This window comes from Panthera onca, chromosome B3 (genome assembly GCF_046562875.1).
Source record: "Panthera onca isolate mPanOnc1 chromosome B3, mPanOnc1 haplotype 2, whole genome shotgun sequence".
NCBI classification, from domain to species: domain Eukaryota; kingdom Metazoa; phylum Chordata; class Mammalia; order Carnivora; family Felidae; genus Panthera; species Panthera onca.
The window spans coordinates 33,942,416-33,965,037 of NC_138344.1; the positions used below are offsets into that span (position 1 = coordinate 33,942,416).

A 22,622-nucleotide genomic window follows, 5' to 3' on the forward strand; every position below is an offset into this window, starting at 1 on the left:
TACTCTGTTAGCTGTGTGGCCTTGGACAAGCCTCTTAACTTCTCTGGGCTGTTATAATAAAGCAATAGCGGTGTTTATAAACCTTACCTGTTTGCAGACAGGAAACTGAATTAGAACACTTTTCAAGTCCTCTCCCAGATCCGCGATGGTAGCAGTAGTCAAAATATTAAGAGGCAGCTTGATCTACTTGCAATAACCAGAAAGGCCACAAGATGGAGGTGTTACTCCATGAGAAAAGCTTTTCCTGCTCCCTGGAATGTTTCACTTCCCCAATTCTAGCAGGAGCGAGAGATTTGGGAATTTCTTCTTTGAAATTACAGAAAAGAAGAAAAACAATCAGCACTCTCAACTTCAGGCAGAGGATTTAAAATCTTTTAGCGATGAATCCTGGCAGAGTTACCCAGTGTGGAACGCAAAGCTTTGTTCTACCAAAGCATCCAAGAGGAGCTTCTGTGATGGAGGAATGAGCTAAATTTGGTTCCTCTGTGTTTTAGAGGCAATCGCCTCAAGGGCCAGATTACCAGAGTCTGGGAGGCACTGAGCAGGAAGGACATTTTCTGCATTAAGGTTGTGGCAGGAATCTTTGTCGTGTCATACTGTATTGGTAGGAAAAGAAAGGGTGAAAGCACCAGATTAGGCAAAAATACAGTTGATCCAAGAGGACACGTCTCACTCAGCAGACCTTTGGGGTGGAGGTGGGATGATGCGGAGGAGACTAGAGTGTTGACTGCTTGCTGCCGTGGAGACAGGGAAGCTGGAAGGGTGCTCAGAACAGGTTCGGAAGAAGGCGATGACTGACATCCCCTGGGAGAGGGTCTGCGTGAGAATGAAGAGTGGAAGTGAGCCTGTAGATCTGCCTGTTGTTTCCCCCAGAATGTGGTCATCAGAATAAATGAGCTGAACATTCCCGAATCCAGGCCAGACCCACCTGTCAGGCCTGCCTGTGGATGGAGGAGGCTTGGTGACCTTCATGCAGAGACCTGGGCGCGTCTGCTACCTTGCTGGCTCTCCCACGTGCCTCCTGTAGCTGGGGAGCACCCCCCACCCCCACCCCCCCCACCTTCCCGAGGGCCCAGCCAGAGAAGGAGCATCGGGAAGGCTGCTTGGAGTCACCCCAACCTCTAGGCTGCTTGCGCTCAAGTAACGTGCAGACAGCTTTTTATTTTATTTTAAAAATGTTTATTTATTTAGGGGCGCCTGGGTGGCTCAGTCGGTTAAGCGTCCGACTTCGGCTCAGGGCATGATCTCGGCGGTCCGTGAGTTTGAGCCCCGCATCGGGCTCTGTGCTGACAGCTCAGAGCCTGGAGCCTGTTTCGGATTCTGTGTCTCCCTCTCTCTGACCCTCCCCCGTTCATGCTCTGTCTCTCTCTGTCTCAAAAATAAATAAACATTAAAAAAAAATTTTTTTTAAATGTTTATTTATTTATTTGAGAGAGAGTGTGAGCAGGAGAGGGGCAGAGAGAGAGAGAGACAGGAGAGAGACTCCCAAGAGAGAGAGCCCCAACACAGGGCTCGATCCCACAGACCATGAGATCACGACCGGAGCTGAAATCAAGAGTGGGACGCCTCACCGACTAAGCCACCCAGCGGCCCCTAGACAACTTTTCAAAGGAACGTTATTGTTTTCCTAACCTCCAGTGTTGAATCAAATAACCTCATGTTTTACTTTAATGCTATAAAAATTGAACTAAGTGGAAGGATAGAACTCTTAAAGAACTGTATAATCAAAATGAAACTGCTAATTAAGTGAAAACACTATTACGAGCACACAGAATTAAAAGCAACAACACGGATAGGACGGATGATGCTTTGCTGGGACCCAGCGGCCGCTCAGGACGTAGAAAAAGGAACCAAGTGTATGATGGAGATTCTTTTGGGTTTGGCGTGGCTTGTCCAAGGAACTCGCTGCACTGCTGCCGGTCTTTTGCCTCAAATGGCAGGTGTTTGACACACTCTGGCCTTTGCTTTGTGGACATCCACTCTTTCACACCAAATATGACCCCTTATTAGCTCCGCTCGTGACAATTAAAGCTATAGCACCTGGTCCCAGTGCTGGACCCAATGGCAGTGTTGGACTGGAGGGAGTCAATCAGACGATGGAGTATTTGTACGTGCCTATTTTTTTATTATTAATTTTTTTAATGTTTATTTTTGAGACAGAGAGAGTGTGGATGGGGGAGGGGCAGAGAGAGGGAGACAGAATGTGAAGCAGGCTCCAGTCTCTGAGCTGTCAGCACAGAGCCTGATGCTGGGCTCGAACTCACGAACCGTGAGATCATGACCTGAGCTGAAGTCCGACGCTCAACCGACTGAGCCACCCAGGTGCCCCTGTACGTGTCTGTTTTTAAAAGATTATTATTAACATAAAAACACAAAATGAAAAAAATTACTGTTGGAAACACTCCTGAAAAAAAACAACCACCATTTAATTAAGTTCTCTCCCCAGGATGAATTCCCAGTCATGGGATTAAGTGAAAGGGTGTGGTCAGCCTTGTGGCTCTTGTTACATTGTGTCAGTGGACTTCCTTAAATCAACATTTTCAGCGAAATGGTATTTCTCAGCTTGCCTCAGAGGCTGATGGTTTAACCCAGGAAAATAAGCGTTTGGGGCACAGTTAACACATATGCACAGCTCGTGTCAGGCTGGGGACCTCACTCGAACCCCGTCACTCCTCCCCACAAATGCCTGATTGGCTTCTTCTCTCACCCAGGGTGAAACCAAAGTCTTCCCCAGGCCCCCAGGGCACCTGACCTCATCTCCTGCTCCCCAAGTTCTCCCACTGCCTGCTTTGTGCTCTCCTGGAGGCAGAGCTCTGGCACGTTCCTCTGCCTGGAACATTCTTACCCAGGTAGCCACGCGGTGGGCTGGCTCCTGCACCCCCTAACCATCCCGTTTAAAATCGTACGTCCCGCCCATCCCTCCCGCTCCCCATCCATCTTCCCAGCTTTGCTGACATATTACTGACATGCCACACATCAGTTACCTGTTTACGTCTTTTTTCTGCCTCCCCCATGAGCACGTAACCTCTCTGAGCTCTTATTCCACTTGGTATACTGCTACATATTCACCCCCTAGCAGAGTATCAGGCAAAGAGTAGGTGCTCAATAAACATTTGTTGAATGAGTGAATGAATGACTGTCATGACTGGGGAGGCATAAAGGCAGGTGATAGAAAGTTAATTTCACAAAAATGAACTATTGGGACCTCATCAAAATAAAAATCTTCTGCACAGCGAAGGAAATAATCAGCAAAACTAAAAGGCAACTGACGGAATGGGAGAAGATATTTGCAAATGACATATCAGATGAAGGGTTAGTATCCAAAATCTACAAAGAACTTGTCAAACTCAACACCCAAAAAAACAAATAATCCAGTGAAGAAATGGGCAAAAGACTGGAATAGACTCTTTTCCAAAGAAGACATCCAGATGGCCAACCGACACATGAAAAAAATGCTCAACATCACTCATCATCCAGGAAATACAAATCAAAACCACCATGAGATATCCCCTCACACCTGTCAGAATGGCTAACATCAACAACTCAGGCAACAACAGATGTTGGCGAGGATGCGGAGAAAGAGGATCTCTTTTGCACTGCTGGTGGGAACGCAAACCGGTGCAGCCACTCTGGAAAACAGTATGGAGGTTCCTCAAAAAATTAAAAATAGAACTACCCCACAACCCAGCAATCACACTACTAGGCATTTATCCAAGGGATACGGGTGTGCTGTTTCTAAGGGGCATGTGCACCCCAATGTTTATAGCAGCACTATCAACAATATCCAAAGTATGGAAAGAGCCCAAATGTCCATCGATGGATGAATGGAGAAAGAAGATGTGGTATATATATATGTGTATATATATATATATATATATATACACAATGGAGTATTACTCAGCAATCAAAAAGAATGAAATCTTGCCATGTGCAACTAAGTGAATGGAACTGGAGGGTATTATGCTAGGTGAAATTAGTCAGAGAAAGACAAAAATCATAGGACTTCACTCATATGAGGACTTTAAGAGACAAAACAGATGAACATAAGGGAAGGGAAACAAAAATAATAAAAAAACAGGGAGGGGGACAAAACAGATGAGACTCATAAATATGGAGAACGAACTGAGGGTTACTGGAGGGGTTGTGGGAGGGGGGATGGGCTAAGTGGGTAAGGGGCACTAAGGAATCTACCCCTGAAATCACTGTTGCACTACATGCTAACTAACTTGGATGTAAATTAAAAGAATAAAATAAAATTAAAATTAAAAAAAAAAAGTGAACTTCAGGGCGCCTGGGTGGCTCACTTGGTTGAGCATCCGGCTCTTGATTTCAGCTCAGCTCATGATCCCAGGGTCATGGAATTGAGCTTTGCTTTGGGTTCCACACGGAGTGTGGAGCCTGCTTAAGATTCTTTCTCCCTTTCTCCCTCTGCTCCTCTCCCCCTCTCATGTGTTCTCTCTCTCTCTCTCAAAAAAAAAAAGTGAATTCCAAGGGAGAATGCCTGAGTTGTGAGGTCAGGAACAGGTTGAGGGATCTGCCTATGTCCCTTCCCTTGAATCTGGGTAGGCCTGTGGCAGGCTTTAACCAACAGAAAGAGGCAGGAGTGATGCCTAGGACTTCCAAGTCCAGGCCTTAAGAGACCTGGCAGCTTTCTCTTTCTCTTGCAGGCTCTTCCTTCTCCACCTGCCACGTTCAAGAAGCCCAAGTCCCTGTGGACCTCACCCGGAGAAGGAGCCGTCCTCAGTGGGCCCTGAATTCCTGACCCATGGAATTGTGAGAAATAAGAAAATAGTTGCTGTTTGAAGCCACTGAGTTTTGGGGATAGTCTGTTACGCGGCAACAGATAAGACAAACAGGGTCATTACCTGAGAGTGTAAACTGGGTGTGAGGGGCGTCAGAGTCCGAGCTCATGTGAGCCGCGGGGCAAAGATGACAGAAGTCAGGCCCCTCCGGGACTCAGGTGAGGAGCCAAGAATTCTGTCTTGACTGGGTGAGAGTAGAGGCTGATTGAGGGTGTCGAGTTCAGGTCAATTTGATCTTTTGTGTCTCACTGCTGTGCCCCTCCGACCCTGGCTGGCCTCCAAACAGGACTGCCTCTGGGCTTAGAAAAACAAATGTTTGGAATCCACTCGGGAAAGCAGGACAGAGAAGTAGAGGTGCTTCCTTGGAGGCAATGGTGTGTGTGTGTGTGTATGTGTGTGTGTGTGTGTGTGTCTTTGTGTGTAACTGTCAGAGAAGCATGTCCCCGGGCTCTCCACCTGGAGCCGGAGAATCTTTGTGAAGCCACGGTGATCAGCAACAACCTCTGTGACGCACACCACACGCTCAGGGAGTAAGTTCTGGCCCACGTTTAGTTTTAAAGGGACTTTCGTCTTGCAGATGCGTTTATGCAATTCTTGCGGAGGGCCAGTGCCACGTGGAGGAACAAGCACAAACAATGAAGGTTAGATGGACCTGGGTTCGAATTCCTCAGCCACCAGGAGCTGTGTGATGGTGAGTAAATTTCCTAAACTGGTGAGACCTGGCTTCCCCAGCTGTAAAATGGAGAGAATAGTACCCAGCTGTCAGGATGGCTCCACGTATTAAATACTGCCACGCGGAGGAGGCTGTCGCATCCACACGACTCCTGAAACAGAATGTTACGGGCACCAGTGACAGTCACAGCAAAGTTTGTTACGAGAGGCAAGGCCGACCGATCGGGACAAACACTCTTGGTGAGAGTGCGGCCCCGAACAGCCAGGGTACAGAGTTTTCATGGCCGATCACATCGTTTTATCATCACCTGGGAACAGAACAGAGAAACAGTTCCCAGACGAGTTAGAAACAGTTGCTGGATGGGGTGATTATTTTAGACTTTTTGCCGCTAAGTTGCAACCAGTGGATCTCCTTGACCTTGCCTCTGATGCTCTTTTCTTTGAGCTTTTGTTTCCTTCATTGGTGAAGCCTGATTTACAAGAGTATGAAGCATAATTTACAAGAGTAAAGCAAGGCTGTTATCTCTTGACCTTCAGTGTCAGAACAAAGCTGTTATTTTTCTTTTTTTTTTTTTTTAACGTTTATTTATTTTTGAGACAGAGAGAGACAGAGCATGAGCGGGGGAGGGTCAGAGAGAGAGGGAGACACAGAATCGGAAGCAGGCTCCAGGCTCTGAGCTGTCAGCACAGAGCCCGACGCGGGGCTCGAACTCACGTACCGTGAGATCATGACCTGAGCCGAAGTCGGACGCTTAACCGACCAAGCCACCCAGGCGCCCCAAAGCTGTTATTTTTCAAGCTGCACGTTAGCCTTACGCTACAACTTAACCCTTACAAGGCTAAGCGTGAGTTCCCTGCCAGTTATTAAGTAGAGCCCGCACAGTAATACCCGTTACGGCTCTTAGAAAGCTGAGAGCCAAATCTGATGTCCGTTTATTTGCAGCTCGTTGCAGAAGCCTGGCCGCATCCACTCCGTCCGAACCCTGTGGGCGTCTCCCTATCTGCAAATGTTCCAGGTTGCACAGCATTTTGTAAAGTCCACGGGACTGATGTATCCCCAGTGCCCAAAGCAGTGCTTGGCACACAGTGTGTGCTCAGGAAGTACTTGTTGAATAAACGAGATGGACAGCCTAAGCCCATTTGAAGGAGTAGCCCTCTAATAGGCCAGAGATGAGCCGAGGCTGTGTGTTTGAACTTCCATCACTACGGTCTGGAAGTCGGCACTCGCTAAGGGCGGACATCATTGGTGGCCTCATCCATGTTTGGCCCCTCCTGCGTCTCTGCTCACAGAATCCCAATTGTGCCCAGAGCAGCAGTGTGTCCAGCCCCCAGTGGTGGATCCTGACTGGTCCACACTAGTCATGATGACCCTTCATCTTCCCAGCCTCCTTTGTGGCTAGGAATGGCCATGGAGCCTGTTTTGGCCAATGAGACCAAAGTGGAAGCCTATTGGTTATGGGAAGGGTTTCTGGGAAAGTGTTAGCTTTCTTGGTAGATGGAGGCCAATGCAATTGCACCTGTCCTTCCTCCTTCCTCTGCTGAAGGTGGATGTGATTGCTGGAGCAGGAGAAGCTGTCTTGTAACCACGAGCAAGAGGCCAAGAGAACTGCAAAGGAGCTCTGAAACTTTTTATAACTTCTTGTTATAAAATGAAAACAATTCCCCAAGTCAGTATAGTCAGGTTTTCTTTTACATGTGGCCAAAGAAAGCCCAAATGATACACAGGTTTTCTGGTTGAAAAAACTGAGTCATGTATGACACATGAGCACGAAGGCTTAAAAGAATTTCAGAGCCTTAAATGTCCTTGATTGAAGGGGTAAACTGGTAGATTAAGTCCAAGAAACTGAATTTTATAGAAGACTTTTATAAAGAGTGTCAGGAGTCATGTGCTCAGCTTGTCAATAAAAACAAGAAAATCTGCAACTTTCTTAAAGTGTTGATTGCCTCATTTTCTAATCAAGAGCTTTCCCCAGGAACTTGTTAGAAATACAGAATCTCAGGTCCCACCCAGCCTTTGCCGGCTCAGAATCCTAAATTTAACAAGAGCCCAGGTGATGCAAACACACGTTAAAGAGGGAGATGCGCTATTCTTGGGGGTTCTCGGCCCGAGCTAGAATTTCTTGCGAATGCCTTAAACCCACCGATGCCTGGTTCTCACCCCAATCAACTGGAATATCTGGGAGTGGGGGTCCCAGCATCACTGAAACAAACAAAAGTTCCAGTTGATCTCATTACACAATGAGGTCTACAGAAAACCCGAGACCGCCCCTGGCCACCCAATAATCCTGTCTTTGGTCGGGTTACTTACTCTCTTTGAATCCCAATTTATTTATCCATAAAGTGGCCACAAAATGAAGCGCTTGCTCAGCAGCGTTGCCATGGAGATTAAGTTATGGGATGTGAAGGACCTAGGGGACATGTGGCACACTGCAGGTGCTCAGTAAATGGGTGTGTCTCCCAGCCTCGGTGCTGATGAGGTTCTTTACCTGCACCCGTCTCTTTTAGAAAATTTCAAACCTCAGAGAAGCATAATATGACGAATACCTCATACCCTTCACTGCTACTCACCAAAGTGCATTTTGCTTGATTTGCACGTGCTCGCTCGCTCTCCACCCATGTGCACGCACACACACGTGTTCTGACCTACCTGACAGTGAATTGCAGACATCGTGACCTCGATCCCTAGATACAGCCGCAGGCACCTACTCCTGCTTGACCAAACACTAACATCACACCCAAGAAGTTTTACATGGATTCAACTGCATCATCTTAAATACACTCCATATTTGAATTTTCCCTACGCTCAAATGTTCCTGGTTGCTCTTTTTTGAGGGTCTCACCGTCTGTTGAAAAACCTTTCCCGATCGTTAAGCCTCCCTATCATGGAATCACGCCTGACTCGCTGTGTCTTCTCTGCTGACCCGCTGGAAGTATCCAGTTTCTTTTCTGCTCTTAACTGCCCTTGAGACGTCTGGAGAGGGCGGAAGACATTTTCCTTTCCAGATCCCTCCCACTGCTATCCTGGTCATCATCATCTGGGCTCTTGCCTGATGGTCAATGAGCTTGCATGGCGTGTGGTGCCTAAAATTAGAGACCGAGGTTTCCACCTTGGGTCTGACCCCCTTGAACAGGGTGGAATTGTTGCCTCTCTCTTGGTTTCATTTGTGCATCTTCAAATGTAGCCTATTATCCCGTCGGTCATATTGAGCCTGGGGATCCTACAGTTTTTCATCAACAGCTAAGCACACCATCTAGTCCTTGTGCAGTTAGGTCCATAGGTTGGAGTTGACGTGGGAAAAGAGAGTGGAACTAATATATGCTGGGACCATAGAACATGCCAGGCCCCGCTGAAATGGAGCTGGAAGAGGCAGAGCCCGCCTCGACGGGGAGCTGACTGTAGAACCCTAGAGCCACCGAGGGGTAGCTGGAGACTGAACCCCTCTGAGTGTCAACGCTCTTGTTTCCAGAAGGGGATAACATTACAACTTCCTAGGTCTGCTATGAAGACTTAATAAAAACCCTCAGCTCAGTGTCTGGCACATGGTAGACTTCTGGTTTTGGTGTTGAAGAAAAAAATGGAATTTAGGGGTTAAGGAGAATGTTCCAGTGATGGCTGTGCCACACTGTGACTGTATTAAAAATCGGTGAATTGTACACTTCAGAACGGTTAACATAGTGGGTTCTATGTTAAGTGAATTTTACCATAATCAAAAAGAAGAGAGGATATACGTGGAGATGTTCCAGGCTGAAAAGGTGGGTGGGAGGTGTGGGAAGCACATTTCAGGCAACATAATAAGTTTCTGAGAGTTACTGATGCAATACTGTGCAGGACAGAGTCAAGGACAGACTCCTCCAGAGACTCTCTAGTCCGGGACGGCTCTCACCGGGCATTCTGACCTAAGTCATACTTCACTTTCCTATGCACCAAGAGAACCTGACAGATTTTGTCAAACACTTGGCTAAACTCAAGACCAAGGTGAAGTCAGCCCAAGGGGAGCTGGAGGAGGGCTTATTGGGTTGAGAGACGAACCAGATGGAATCTGCACAGTGGGCTCCAGTCTTTCCTGTCTCCTGGGGGAGGTTTAAAGAAATACCCGCAAATGTGCAATCCCGGGGGGTGCACGTGCCTGAATATTTTATCTGAAGCTCCTCAGGCGATTCTAGCATACAGCCGAGGTTGAGGACCAGGGTGAAGCTAAGGTGCTTTGTAGCCAAGGTGTTCCCTGTGGCGAAGCGGCCCCGCCCTGTGCAGAGCGCTCAGAGCCATTAAGACAAGCCAACGGGGCCGCTCCAGGGCTTGGTTCTTTTTTAAAAGGGGCTGCTTGAAGCAACGTGAGCTGACATGGAATCAGGCCCGAGAAAGCACAAATGTGTTCACAAAGCTCATCTTTTAACCAGTTTATTGCATCTTTACAATAATAAAAATAAATTAGTCATACACAAAAATAGTTGTCATTTTTGCCGAAAACAGACTGCATTTGCTCACATAATTCACCGTCTCCCCCTCACCTCCTTAAACAATAATTTAACACTTGTAAGGCCGACATGGTGACAGTGGAGTATTTATATTTAGTAGGTAGGTTCCTTGCTCCTGGCTAAGCAGGTGGCGGGACAGCCCAGTGCCCCTACCCCAGCGGTCCCAGCGGCGATCCTGGAGGTGTGGTCAGAGCTGTGAAGGAGCCACACCTCTTTAAGCCCCTCCCAGCCCCTGCCAGTGGACCCTGCCTCACCCACTGCTCTGACCAAGCCTTCCGAGCAAGTCAGTGTTGGCGAGCCTACGAAGGAGGCAAGACGAAGAGAAGGGACGAAGAAAACCCTCCTGATTCCTTCTCCAGTTGGGACGAGGAGAGGGCAGATTATATGAGCAAACATAATATTTAAGATGGAAAGGTGGCGATGCAGACAGGCTTGTGTCAGGTACAATGCCAGGGGTAAAAGTCCCTCCCTGAACGAGTCAAAAAGCAGAGTAATTTATATTCGATCTTAAAACCCAAAGAATTTGGCTAGTCAGGATACTACATCGTAACTATGAACTTAGAATAAGGCATCATGTAGCAACTTTGCAGGAAGCTGGGTTAGTAGGATCAAATGATTTTACACAAATGTGGATTGCATATGTAAATAAATACCTATTAGGTCCCTTTAAAATTAACATATTCTAAATAATAGAACTATTTTGGTGTAGTGACTCATTCTGCCCATACAGTTCAGAATACACATTTCCTATAAACATCTTGTATTTACAAAGAACAAAATAATAAGTTATAACAAAGTATATCCTTCTGTCAAACTGAACCAGGGGTCAAGGATGTGGAAGTTCGCTTATGTAACAGAATGGCTTTCCTCTCACTGAGGCAAGGGGCTCACCCTCTGGGAGATGCTGAGAAAGTTGGCTGCGAGTTCCCACCCTCTCGTGGCCACATCGATTCTCCAACTGTTACCCACTGAACAGAACCAGGAGTGTGGGATGGTTCGGGGTGGAGAGAATTACTTTGCTCCAGTAAAGGTGCAGTAAAGCGAGGCGAGTTGAGAAAGAGAGCAGGTATTTGGAGGGTCCTAGTCTAGTCAAGATACTTCCCCAACAAGGTGTGTGACCCTCCCTGGGCAGAGAACTAGCCATCGGAATGTTCGGTTACTCGTCTACAAAGCAGGACTTGACAGGGCAGCTTTGGCCAAGTTGCTAGTGGTTCTGAGATATGAGGCCACATTCAGCTCAGGTGAGGATGCACCACTGGGTTCAAAATGGGGGACCCAGAAATGGGAAGTCCACGTGCATGTACTTGCCATCCCAGACCAGGTGAATCACTCAAAGCTGCTCTACCGACAGAATCACCAAAGCCTAGACTCCGAAGGGACCTTAGACATCATATTGCCCGAGCTGAGCGCCTGAATCCCCTCTCCAGCATCCCTGACAAATGGCCATTCAACCTCCACTGAGACCTCCCAGTAACGGAAGAGCCCTCTACCTTCAGGGAGCTCTCACCTTGGTTCTTCTCCGGGAGCTCAAGTCTGCTTTTACTTCCTGGTCTTAGGGTCACTGTCCTTACAACACTGCCCCATGTCTCTTCTCCAGGCTACACGTTCTCATGACGTCCTCTCCACCGCTCCTAACTGTGTGCGCCCCTCCTCAGGATTGGGCGTGCTCATCTGAATGTTACACACTACCAATACTCTCCAAGTGTGGCTGCAGCAATCACAACGCAATGTGGCAGACTGTCACCAATGTTTTCTCCTCATGTAGCCTGAGGGTCTCATTTCGGGTTTGTGCGTGTGTGGGGGTGGGGGGTGGGGTGCTGGAGGGGAGCCTCCACCCCTTTCTTGACTCACTGAGCTTAGTCAACTGGAATTCTCACGTCTCCTCCACCTTGTATTTGTATAGTTTTGGGTTTTTTACTCATTTATTTTCAGAAAGAGGGAGAGAAAGAGGTAGAAAGAGAGGGAGAGAGAGAGAAAATCCGAGCCTAACATGGGGATCTAACTCAGGAACCAAGAGACCGGAACCTGAGCCGAAATCAAGAGCTGACCGAGCCACCCAGGCACCCCAGTCTAGTTTTGCTTTGTTTTGTTTTTTAAATCCAAAGGTAGACTTATGCTGCTTCCTCGTGAATTCCTAAGATCCGGGTTTTGTTCTAGTCTCCCAGATCTCTTTGGATCCCGAGCCTGTCACTGTCACCAATTTCATGTCATCTACCAATTTCATCAGTAAGGTGTCCAACTTCCCATCAAAGCCATATAAAGATATGGGAAGGGTCAGATGTTGGCCTCCACCTGCCAGACTGATACAGGTTCCTTCAGGTTTGATTATTCAATCTGTTTTAAGGAAAGACATCTATCTTTTTATCGCTTATATTTATACCTTCGACACTAGAAAACCAATATTCAAATTCTAAAATGACTGTATTGAAAAAAAAAAAAGGAGAGCCACTGGTTTAGAAAGGTACTAGTCCTATCCAGATTTCTCTCTCTGTCAACTTGAGAATAAACTTAGTATCTCCCACCCATTGTTCACCTCTTTGGTAAGGCCATTCTTTAAAAAAGTTTTTTTTAATGTTTATTTATTTATTTATTTATTTTAAGTTTATTTATTTTTGAGACAGAGAGAGACAGAGCATGAACAGGGGGGGAGCAGAGAGAGAGGGAGACACAGAATCTGAAACAGGCTCCAGGCTCTGAGCTGTCAGCACAAAGCCCGACGCAGGGCTCCAACTCACGGACCGTGAGATCGTGACCTGAGCCGAAGTCGGACGCTTAACTGACCAAGCCACCCAGGTGCCCCTTTTAATGTCTATTTAAACATTGAAAGAGAGGACAGAGTGTGAGCAGGGGAGAGGCAGAGAGAGAGGGAGACACAGAATCAGAAGCAGGCTCCAGGCTCTGAGCTGTCAGCACAGAGCTGGATGCGGGGCTCGAACCCACCAACTGCTAGATCATGACCTAAGCAGAAGTTGGACGCTTAACCAACTGAACCACCCAGGTGCCCCAAGGCCATTCTTTTTAAAGGCAAGTGTCAAATGCTAAAGACTTTGAGGATAAGCAGATGACATGTACTCAAGGAAATGAAGCAGTCACAACATTCCAAGAGCCCTGAGCAGAGAGGCAAGGGGAAAAGGGACAGATGGGGACAGTTCTGAGAGCTCCTGCCAGCAGTGTCGCTCCTCGAGGGTGGGGACAAGCCTCACTCCTCTTGGTTTCCTTACTAGCGTGAGGGCAGTGGCCCAGACGCACCTGTAAAGTGCTCAGCTGACTCCCGTCTCCACCTAGTGGCCAGGTTGACAAGCTTTCTTTAGTGTCTCTCCTATGCTATTCTGGGGCGGGGGAATCTGAGTCAGCGTGAAGGTGGGAGACTGGAGTGCATTGAATGTCCTTTGCCTGGACTGCAAGGAAAACACTTTCCTTTTTGCAATGGGTGAAGTAAAGTAGCAAACTCCTTCTGTTTGGAGATTGTTGGCTTTTGTGAGAAAAACATAGAACATCTTCAATTCGTCTAATTTTAAAATTCAGGGCAGGGAACGAGGCGATTCAGTACACAGGAAGAAGAAAAGCAGAATTAAAATGGAACTTTCAATTCTGCACGTCCCTGGTTGAGGGAACATGAGTGGGCGGAGAAGGAGCCGGCAGATAATGGGAGAAGGAGGGTGAAATAAGGGAGTGCCAGGAAAGGGAGAAAGAGACCTATCTGCGGGGAGAATCATCAAAAGATGAGCTTTCCTCTGACCCCCTCCAGGAACTTTATCGCTGGAAACACTGAGGGACCTTATCATAAGTGTTGTGCCAAGGACAAAGGCATTCAGGTGTTGATACAATAAACCAGGAAATGAGTGAAAACTGGATTTCAAAGACAAATAAGCCGCTAAACCCCCTGTTCTAGTAACTTATAACCTTTCCATTCCATTGGAATAAATGAATTCCAAGAACGGCTCAACGATTTGTTGGAAAAGAAAAAAGACGCTTAGTTTAGGTACGTTTTCTCCCTGAAGACAAAGGACTGACCCATTTGCTCCTACTCAATTCCGCCAGAGGCAGGATGGCCATTCTCACAGGAAGATCACGGTCTCTAGCACAGCTGTTAGGTAACGTTTGGGGGCCCCAGGACACCAAAGAGATGTCAAAGAGACAAAGCCAGCATTGATGCAGCCAGTCATGAGAATCTAGAGTTGGACCACCCTGGGGTGGTGACTTGCTTGATGAAGAAACCCCCGTTAGGATGGAAAGTCGCCCATGTAGGGTGGTCCAGACCTCTGCGGGGCAGCCTGGATGGCTCCAAGGTTTCCCCTCAATTTGAGTGAAATCAGCCTTTCTGCTCTTTGACCCACTGATCTTGCCCTCCACCCTCCAGCATGTAAAGAAAGCTTCCTCCAAGGGACCCTTCCAATCGGGGGCTTGTTCCGCAAGGTCTGAGAGCAGCTGCATGAAGGCAACACTTCTCTTGTGACAAAATGCAAAAGTAGGTGGTGACAGGGAGAGAGAGGGCTCTGGACAGAAACCACCCGAATGCTTGGCTTCTCTGGTCCTGCTCTGCTTGGTGGGCATGGGAACCGGGGTCTCTGCCCGGCAGCTCATTGCACGAGTTACACTGTGTACAGATGAGGAGAGAAGGGTGTGCTTTTGCAAAATGGCGGCTGGGCTCTCCAAGAAGAGAATAAGACCCAACGAAAGGTCACACAGAATTTCTGAAAGCCCAGGGGTAGTGGCAACTGAACACAGTGTGTCAGAGTGGGCTGGCGATACTGTTTCCAAAAGCTTTAAGTGACCGTCAAATTAGCAGATTTTTGGGTTAAAGGCCTCATGGGAGAAACTCAGTTACTGAGAATCCAGGTTTGCTTTGAAAGGGAAATAAGCCCAGGACCACGGTACTAAATAAGACAGATTTTCTATAAGCTTACGGTTTGTTTAAGCCTGAAGTTTTTCTTAATTGGTGAAAGAATATAAAACCCTTGAACAACGTGGGTTTGAATCTCATGGGTCCGCTTATACAGAGATTTTTCTTTCCGATAAATACCGTACAGTATTGTAAATGCATTTTTTCTTTCTTGTGATTTTTCTTTTCTTTCTTTAAACATTTTTTAGGGTTTAATTTTGAGAGAGAGAGAGAGAGACAGAGAGAGAAAGAGAGAGAGAGAGAGAGAGAACGAGTAGGGGAGGGGCAGAGAGAGGGAGACACAGAACCCGGAAGCAGGCTGCAGGCTCTGAGCTGTCAGCACAGAGCCCGATGTGGGGCTTGAACCCATGAGCTGTGAGATCACAACCTGAGCTGAAGTTGGAATCTTAACCCACTGAGCCACCCAGGTGCTGCTCTTGTGATTCTTCTAAATGACATTTTCTTTTCTCTAGCTTACCTTATTGTAAGAATATAGTATATAATACACAATACACGTAAAAATATGAGTTGATTGCGTCATGGGTAAGGCTTCCAGTCAATGACAGGCTGTTAGTAGTTGAGTTTTTGGGGAGTCAAAGGCTACACAAGGATTTTTGACTGCACAGAGGGTGGCTGGCAGCCTAAGCCCCCTAACTGTTCAAGGGTCAACCATATATATATATATATATATATATTCTTTTTAATTGGCTTTTTAGGTGGTTTACCTTTCCCTATGCACTGCATCCCCCTTGCAGCCTGAGCCCTCTAGAACTGCAGAGTCAGGAGAAGGGCATCGGGGAGGATCCTGCCACTGTGGCTGTCACTGAAGGAGCCCACTGAAGGAGACCCTTCTGGCTGCTATATGAATGCAGATCTTAGTGCTCAAGTCTGGGATGGTGCGTATAGGTTGTGAGTCACAGTGGGAGGGAGGGATGGGAAGTCAAAACAGAAACCCATAAATCAAACTGGAAAAACCAAAGGGAGATTCTTTCTAATATAAACACAGGTTTTATGCTGAGACACGTTGGTTAGACTCTCCACTGGGTGATGTGTGGTGAACATCCCAGAAGTGACTGCGAAAGGAGGGAAAGCCCAGAGCCCAGAGATATGACACAAGGGCTCCGTGGCCAAAGGGACCCTGGTGTGCAGTTCCCTGGGGTGGGGGGGGGGGAGGACACATATCACTGGGGAATGCATTCAGAATTTCAGGCATCACCTTGCTACCCCATTGACTTTCTTGTCTCATGGACAATTCCGTTAAGGACGGGGTTTAACAAAACCTGCGTAGGGTCCTGTAATGAGGATCTGTGACTTTGTCAGGGAAGGGACAAACAGAAACGGACTTTGGAAACAACAGAGTGCAGTGGATACAGTCTTGACCTTTAGCCAGAGGAAAGAATTCAAAAACTGGGTTTTGTTTGCTGAGCGGGGAAATTTCTCAGTCACTTAGTCTGAAATGAAGCCATGTCCTGTAGACCTAAGGCTTCTGGGCAGGCCTTGGGGTGAGTTTTATGGTCAGATGACAGGGGTCGGACTCAACTCTGCCACCGAACGGGTGAATGTACCTGGCAGGTCAGTTACACAAATTGAGCCTCAGTTTCCTTGTCAGTAAAATGGGGATAATGATTCGTTCCCTGGCTTCCATTCTGGGGCTTCGAGGGCCGCTAATGATCTACTACCTGTGAATACACCTGTGAAACAATAAAGCACTATATTGACATGAGATATTTGTGTCATAAGGCAGGAAAAAGCCTAATGTCTTTGAGAATAAAAATAGGCACAGCCAGGCTGAGGTAACAGTGGGAAGCAGGCGTCTCAGCAAGGCTTGGTGGGGCTCCGGGGTGGGAGCTGCCTCTTCTGACTCCCCAAGGGGCCCCGATATTGAAAAGGGCAGTCGCACCATGGACGAGGCAGCGCCCCTTCAGTGACTTAGAAAGTGCTGGCACGGGAGTTGACTGAGAGCTACATGCACCCCGCCCCCCACTGCGTGGTTTTCAGATGGCACCTTACCAGGCACCAGGTTTCCCAAGGAGGGATCATCAGTTTATGGTGACGCTAAAGGACAACCGTGGCCTGGCTCCTGGGCACGACGTGTCCGCTTTGCCGAAGGTGGGGTGGTGACTACCCTGGCTGGCGGCCTGGAAGCCTCTGGCGGAGCAGCGGCCAGCCAGTCCCACCGCCGACAGACTCCCCGACCACCCGACTGCCGCGGAGCGGGCGTGTTATCTGCTCCCCAGGAAGCCCGGGTGCCTGTTGGCCACACGCGTGCAGGAGGCACAGCAGGCCGTCTTGTAGTAGTTGTAGACACACAGTCGCGCCTGGACCACCACGTTGCAGTTGTAGTACCTGTCCTTGCAGTTTTCATCTGCAGCAGAAGAGAACAGAAAAGACTCTCTGAGCACAGAGCCAGCCCGGACCCATGGGAAGAGAAAGGACAGTGGACTTGGCTTTCCATCCTGGTCCTGCTTTAGTACCCATGGGAGGTGCAGGGTGGGCGAGGAGCTTACGTTTATCTTTTCTTTAAAAAAAAAATTTTTTTTTTAATGTTTATTCATTTTTGAGACAGAGAGAGACAGAGCATGAACAGGGGAGGGTCAGAGAGAGGGAGACACAGAATCCAAAGCGGGCTCCAGGCTCCGAGCTGTCAGCCCAGAGCCTGACGCAGGGCTCGAACTCACGGACCGCGAGATCATGGCCTGAGCCGAAGTCAGACGCCCAACCGACTGAGCCACCCAGGCGCCCCTATCTTTTCTTTTTAAACATGGTAACAGAATGGACGGTGTCCTCCCTGCTCCCCAGCAGAGACACAGTTCCCAGAGTTCACTCCAGCCATGTCCCCTTTCTTCTCACCTGCCCCTGAGGTCATCAAACCCCACATTTGGTATTTATTATCCCCAATCCTTTCTTCATACGCGAGCTGTGAATGATCGTGCCCCAATCACTATGTGGCATTTAAACTTAAAAAAAAAAAAAAAAAAAAGATGCAGATTGTATATATTCCTTGGCGACGTGCTCTACGTCGACTTTGTGTGATTCGCTCATGTTTAATGAATGCTCTGCGGGAGTTCATTTTCATCGTACGTGCCGCAACTTATGGATCCATTTGTTGTTTTCAATTTTTGAAGACCGCAAACACTGCTCCTTTCAACAACTGTTACACATCCCCTTCTCTGGGTCCTGCCGGGTCACAAGGTAGATGCAAACTTACTGGATCCCATCCGATGGCTCTCCCAAGTGGGTGCAACAACCGACATTTTTGTCAGTGGTACAGACGAATTCCCTTTGTGCCACATCTTTTTGCTGATCTGGCGGATGTGATATTATCCCCAAAAGAGGTCAAACGTGTCGTCATCATACGCATACTGGCCATTCGAGTTTCCTTTTCTGTGAATTGCTTTTCCCATCCTTTGACCAATTGCTAATTTGGTTAACTTAAAACAAATGATTCAAGGACATTCTTTGCATATAATGGATCTGATCCTTTTTGTTCATTGTATGTGTTGCAAATATCTTCTCCACGCCTGAGGCCTTTCTTACCAGTTTGCCTAGTGTTGATTGGCAAATAGATTTTATTTTTAATATAATAGGCATTATAACATTTTACTTTGTGGTTTGGGATTTGTGTTTCTCATCGAAGAAATGATTCCCTATGCTAATAGACATATTTCCGCATATTCTCATTTAAAAGTTACAAAAATTTCTCTTCACGTTTATTTCCCTAATTCACCCAGAACTGATGTGTGGGCATGTGCGGTGACAAGGAGGAATTCAATTTGGATTTTTTTCTCTGTGGGTAAACAACTGTTTCATTACCATTAACTGAACGTTCGTGTTTCCTCCCCAGATTCGTAATGTTAACTTTGCCCATGTATCACAAGCCACGCTATGCTTGAGTGTATAGGGGGAACTCTATTCCGTTCCTTTGGTTTAGTTACCTATCCTTGTGCCAGTATCTCCTGATACATCGTAGGATATGTTCCCCAACATTGGTCATTATCAAAATCACCTTGCCTATTATTATTTCTTTGCTTTTGCTCTTCTGTGTAAACTTTAGACACTGTTAGATTTTTCTATGAAAAGCCCTGTCTAGGTTTTGATTAACGTTGCTTGAACTTACAGATTAATCAGGAAAATAACTGACATAATTTCAGATGCTTGCTTTTTGATATGCCTCACAAGTATATTTAATCCATTTATGCATCATGACATACAGCTTTACCACATTCTTTTCAAGACGTCAATTCTGTCCTATGTGCAGTAGCATAATCAGCCATTTCCTTCTCCCGGTAGAAATGTAATTGCTTCCGATTTCTATGAGTCACAAGAAATTCTACAATTCAGTCACTTACCAATTCTACACAATTTTCCGAGCCCTATTCCTCATGTATGTGCATATCCATACATTTTTGAGAGCAAAGCTTGAGTGTAAATTTCTGGAAGCAGAGTCACTGAGTCAAAGACACCGAATACTTTATGTATTGAATGATAGTGCCAAAGTTCTCCCAGAAGATTACATTCCCCCCACAACTTTGCCAACAGTGAATACTGTCCAATTTTTAAAAGTTTTCCAGTCTTAGGGAAAAACACAGACTACCATTATTTTTAAAATTTGCCTTTTTGATGTGCTAGTGAAGCTGATTACTAACTCTGCCTCTTCCACTATGTTTGTTCGTATCTTTTATCCTTTATAAAATTGGATCACTTGTCTTGTCACGTACACAGCAAAACTGAAGGAAAGGTACAGAGGTATAGGGATTCTTTTCTTTGTGAGACAGAGAGAGACAGAGCACAAGCGGGGGAGGGGCAGAAAGAGAGAGGGAGACACAGAATCCTTAGCAGGCTCCAGGCTCTGAGCTGTCAGCACAGAGCCTGACGCGGGGTTTGACCTCATGAACCGTGAGATCATGACCTGAGCTAAAGTTGGATGCTTGACTGAGCCACCCAGGCGCCCCTCTTATCTCTTTAAACTAATTTGTGTGAGTTTTATGTATATTAAGGATTTGACTCTGCTTGAGTGGCATTTATTTGATTCTTTGATTCTAAGATACGGTCAGTTGTGAGGTGATTTAGTAACGGCTCTCTGGAATTAAGTGAAAGATTATAAAAATGTATGTAGATTTCAAAAACCTGATAACAGCATACATTTGCCCATGTACTCACACACTATTTTCTTCTCGAGCATTATAACCAAATGTGCACCCGAGCCATCTTTGCTCTCTCAGTGTATATAGATTCTTGCTGGGTGCAACTGTCTGGGATACACTTTGTGCTTCGTAACTCTGGCTCACAGCCTGGACATTTTTAGTACCTTTAGCTCTGATGGTGTCGATTGGGATCAATCTGAGGCATATGAAAGAATACCACGGTTTTGCTTACATTTTCTCTTTTTTTTTTTTTTAAATTTTTTTTTTTTCAACTTTTTTTTTATTTATTTTTGGGGCAGAGAGAGACAGAGCATGAACGGGGGAGGGGCAGAGAGAGAGGGAGACACAGAATCGGAAACAGGCTCCAGGCTCCGAGCCATCAGCCCAGAGCCTGACGCGGGGCTCGAACTCACGGACCGCGAGATCGTGACCTGGCTGAAGTCGGACGCTTAACCGACTGCGCCACCCAGGCGCCCCTACATTTTCTCTTTTGTTAAATCTCATAGTTTCCCTTTTCCTGAATTGAATTTTCTATAATTGGAAACTAAACGGTTTTTTTTCTTGTCCTTGCAAAGACATCATAGACAAGTGGAAAAGAGCAAAGCAGACTGGTAAAAAATTTCTATCACGTCAAATTAGTTAGAAACCTGGAGGAGATGTCTGCTAGCTGAGGGCTAGCCCTTCAGAACACACGAACTGTTTATACCAATCACTCCCAGCCTGCAAACTGTATAATCAATTCTATGGGTCTGGTAATTTTGGCTGTCTTTAATTACCTTGGGCTGGCCCGAGACAAGTAGACAAGTTTATATACACAACTTTTCTTTCCAGTGTTGCATTACTTTTTTTAAAAAACAATTTACCTAACAATTTAGGATCCACATTTAAATGAATGCTTTAATTATGTGTTGCCAATGTAAGTAAGTTGATGGAGGCGACATCTAGGTGAACATGTTTGTGTGTATGAATCGGCAATGGTACTTCTGTCACTCTGGGCTCTGGCTCCTGGCTGGACGGTTTCCTCTCATATTGATTGTGTCACATTGCAGTAAGGTATATTTCACATTGTCTCACAATCGTTCCTCATTCTCTCTTTTCCTTTCTTTGCTTCTTTCAACTTGGGTTATGATGTCTGTGATGGTTCATTTTGTGTGTCAACTTTACTAGTGATGGGGAGCCCAGATTGAAAGTGATTTCCGGGTGTGTTTCTGGATGAGGTTGCATTGGAACTGACGGGCCCTGTAAAGCAGGTGGCCCTCCCCATTGCAGATGGGCCTCATCCACTGAAGGCCTGAACAGGACGTAAAACAGAGGAAGGAGGACTTTGCCCCTTTTCTGTCTCACTGCTTGAGCTGGACATTTCATGTCGTCATCTCAGTTCTTGGACTGGGATTCACGCCATCAGCTCCCCCTGGTTCTCATGCCTTCAGACTCAGATTGAATTACACCAGCAGCTTTCCCGAGTCTCCAGCTTGTGACAGGTAGATTGTGGGGCTTCTCAGCTTCTACAGTCATGTAAACCAATTACTCATTTCTCCCTTCTTTTCTCTCTTTACCTATCTATCTATCTATCCATCTATCTATCCATCTCTCTCTCTCTCTCTCTCTCTCTCTCATCTATCATCTATCTATCTGTCATCTTTTGTCTACCTACCCACTTATCCATCCGTCTATCTTTCCTATTGGTTCTGGTTCTCTAGAGAGCCCTAATACAATGTTCTTAACAGAAAAGTGTTTTTAATTAATTATGTTTTTACATTCAGCAATGAGGCCTCTGAGTTTTGGGTCTAGTTTATGAAGACTTAACCAACTCTGAGATACATTTTCTCTGGCATTTTTACAGTATGTTTTTTTTTTTATGTAAGGATCTTCAATCCATTAGGCACTTGTGTTTCTATATGGCATAAGGCAAGATTTAAGATGCTTTTCTTTGTTTTTTCAAATGGATCTTCAACTATCTGAATACAGTGGAGATCTCTCCTTTCCGTACTTCCTTAATATTAGACTATCATACTTCGCTTCCTTGGTATAAAGGAATCTGTTTCAGAATTATGTATTATAACATTGATATGCCTGTCTCTTCCTGAATCAGTAGCATATAGTTTTAATTTATGTAGTTTTATAATATGTTCAAGTATATGATAAGGCAATATATTAAATTTTTTTTAATGTTTATTTATTTTTGAAAGAGAAAGGGAGGGAGGGAGAGAGAGAGAGAGAGAGAGAGAGAGGGAAGTAAAATGGGGAAGAGGCAGAGAGAGGGAGACACAGAATCCGAAGCAGGTTCCAGGCTCTGAGCTGTCAGCACAGAATCTGACGCAGGGCTCAAACTCACAAACTGTGAGATCATGACCTAAGCGGAAGTCTGATGCTTAACCAACTGAGCCACCCAGGAGCCCTGGCAATCTATTTGAACATATTATATGCTGAACCCCATGAACCTTATTTTATCCTCTTTATAGTATTGAGTGTTCCCACCCAGGAACAGTTAGTCTCTCTATCCATTCACATTTCCTTTTATGTTCTATACCAAGGTTTTCTTATTTTTAATTATTATTTAACATTAAAAAAATAGATTTAGACCTTTCTTATTAATTTTCTTCCTTACACTGACTTGTTCCCACAGTTAAAAGTTGAACTCTCACT

The 22,622-nt window shown here is 46.2% G+C and overlaps 1 protein-coding gene across 5 annotated transcripts in view; it reads right to left on the reverse strand.

The window, feature by feature from the left end:
• Positions 1-9,857: 9,857 nt before the first annotated feature.
• The window catches only part of THSD4 (thrombospondin type 1 domain containing 4), a 571,917-nt gene continuing 559,152 nt past the window's right edge, over positions 9,858-22,622 (reverse strand). For 4 of the 5 annotated variants that reach the window (XM_060620985.3, XM_060620986.3, XM_060620987.3 and 1 more), the window contains one exon: positions 9,858-17,197. In XM_060620985.3, coding sequence (XP_060476968.1) covers positions 17,055-17,197 — 143 coding nt within the window. In that variant the 3' untranslated portion in view covers positions 9,858-17,054. The remainder of the gene's footprint in view (positions 17,198-22,622) is intronic. The other variant, XR_009606663.3, reaches the window with a different exon arrangement.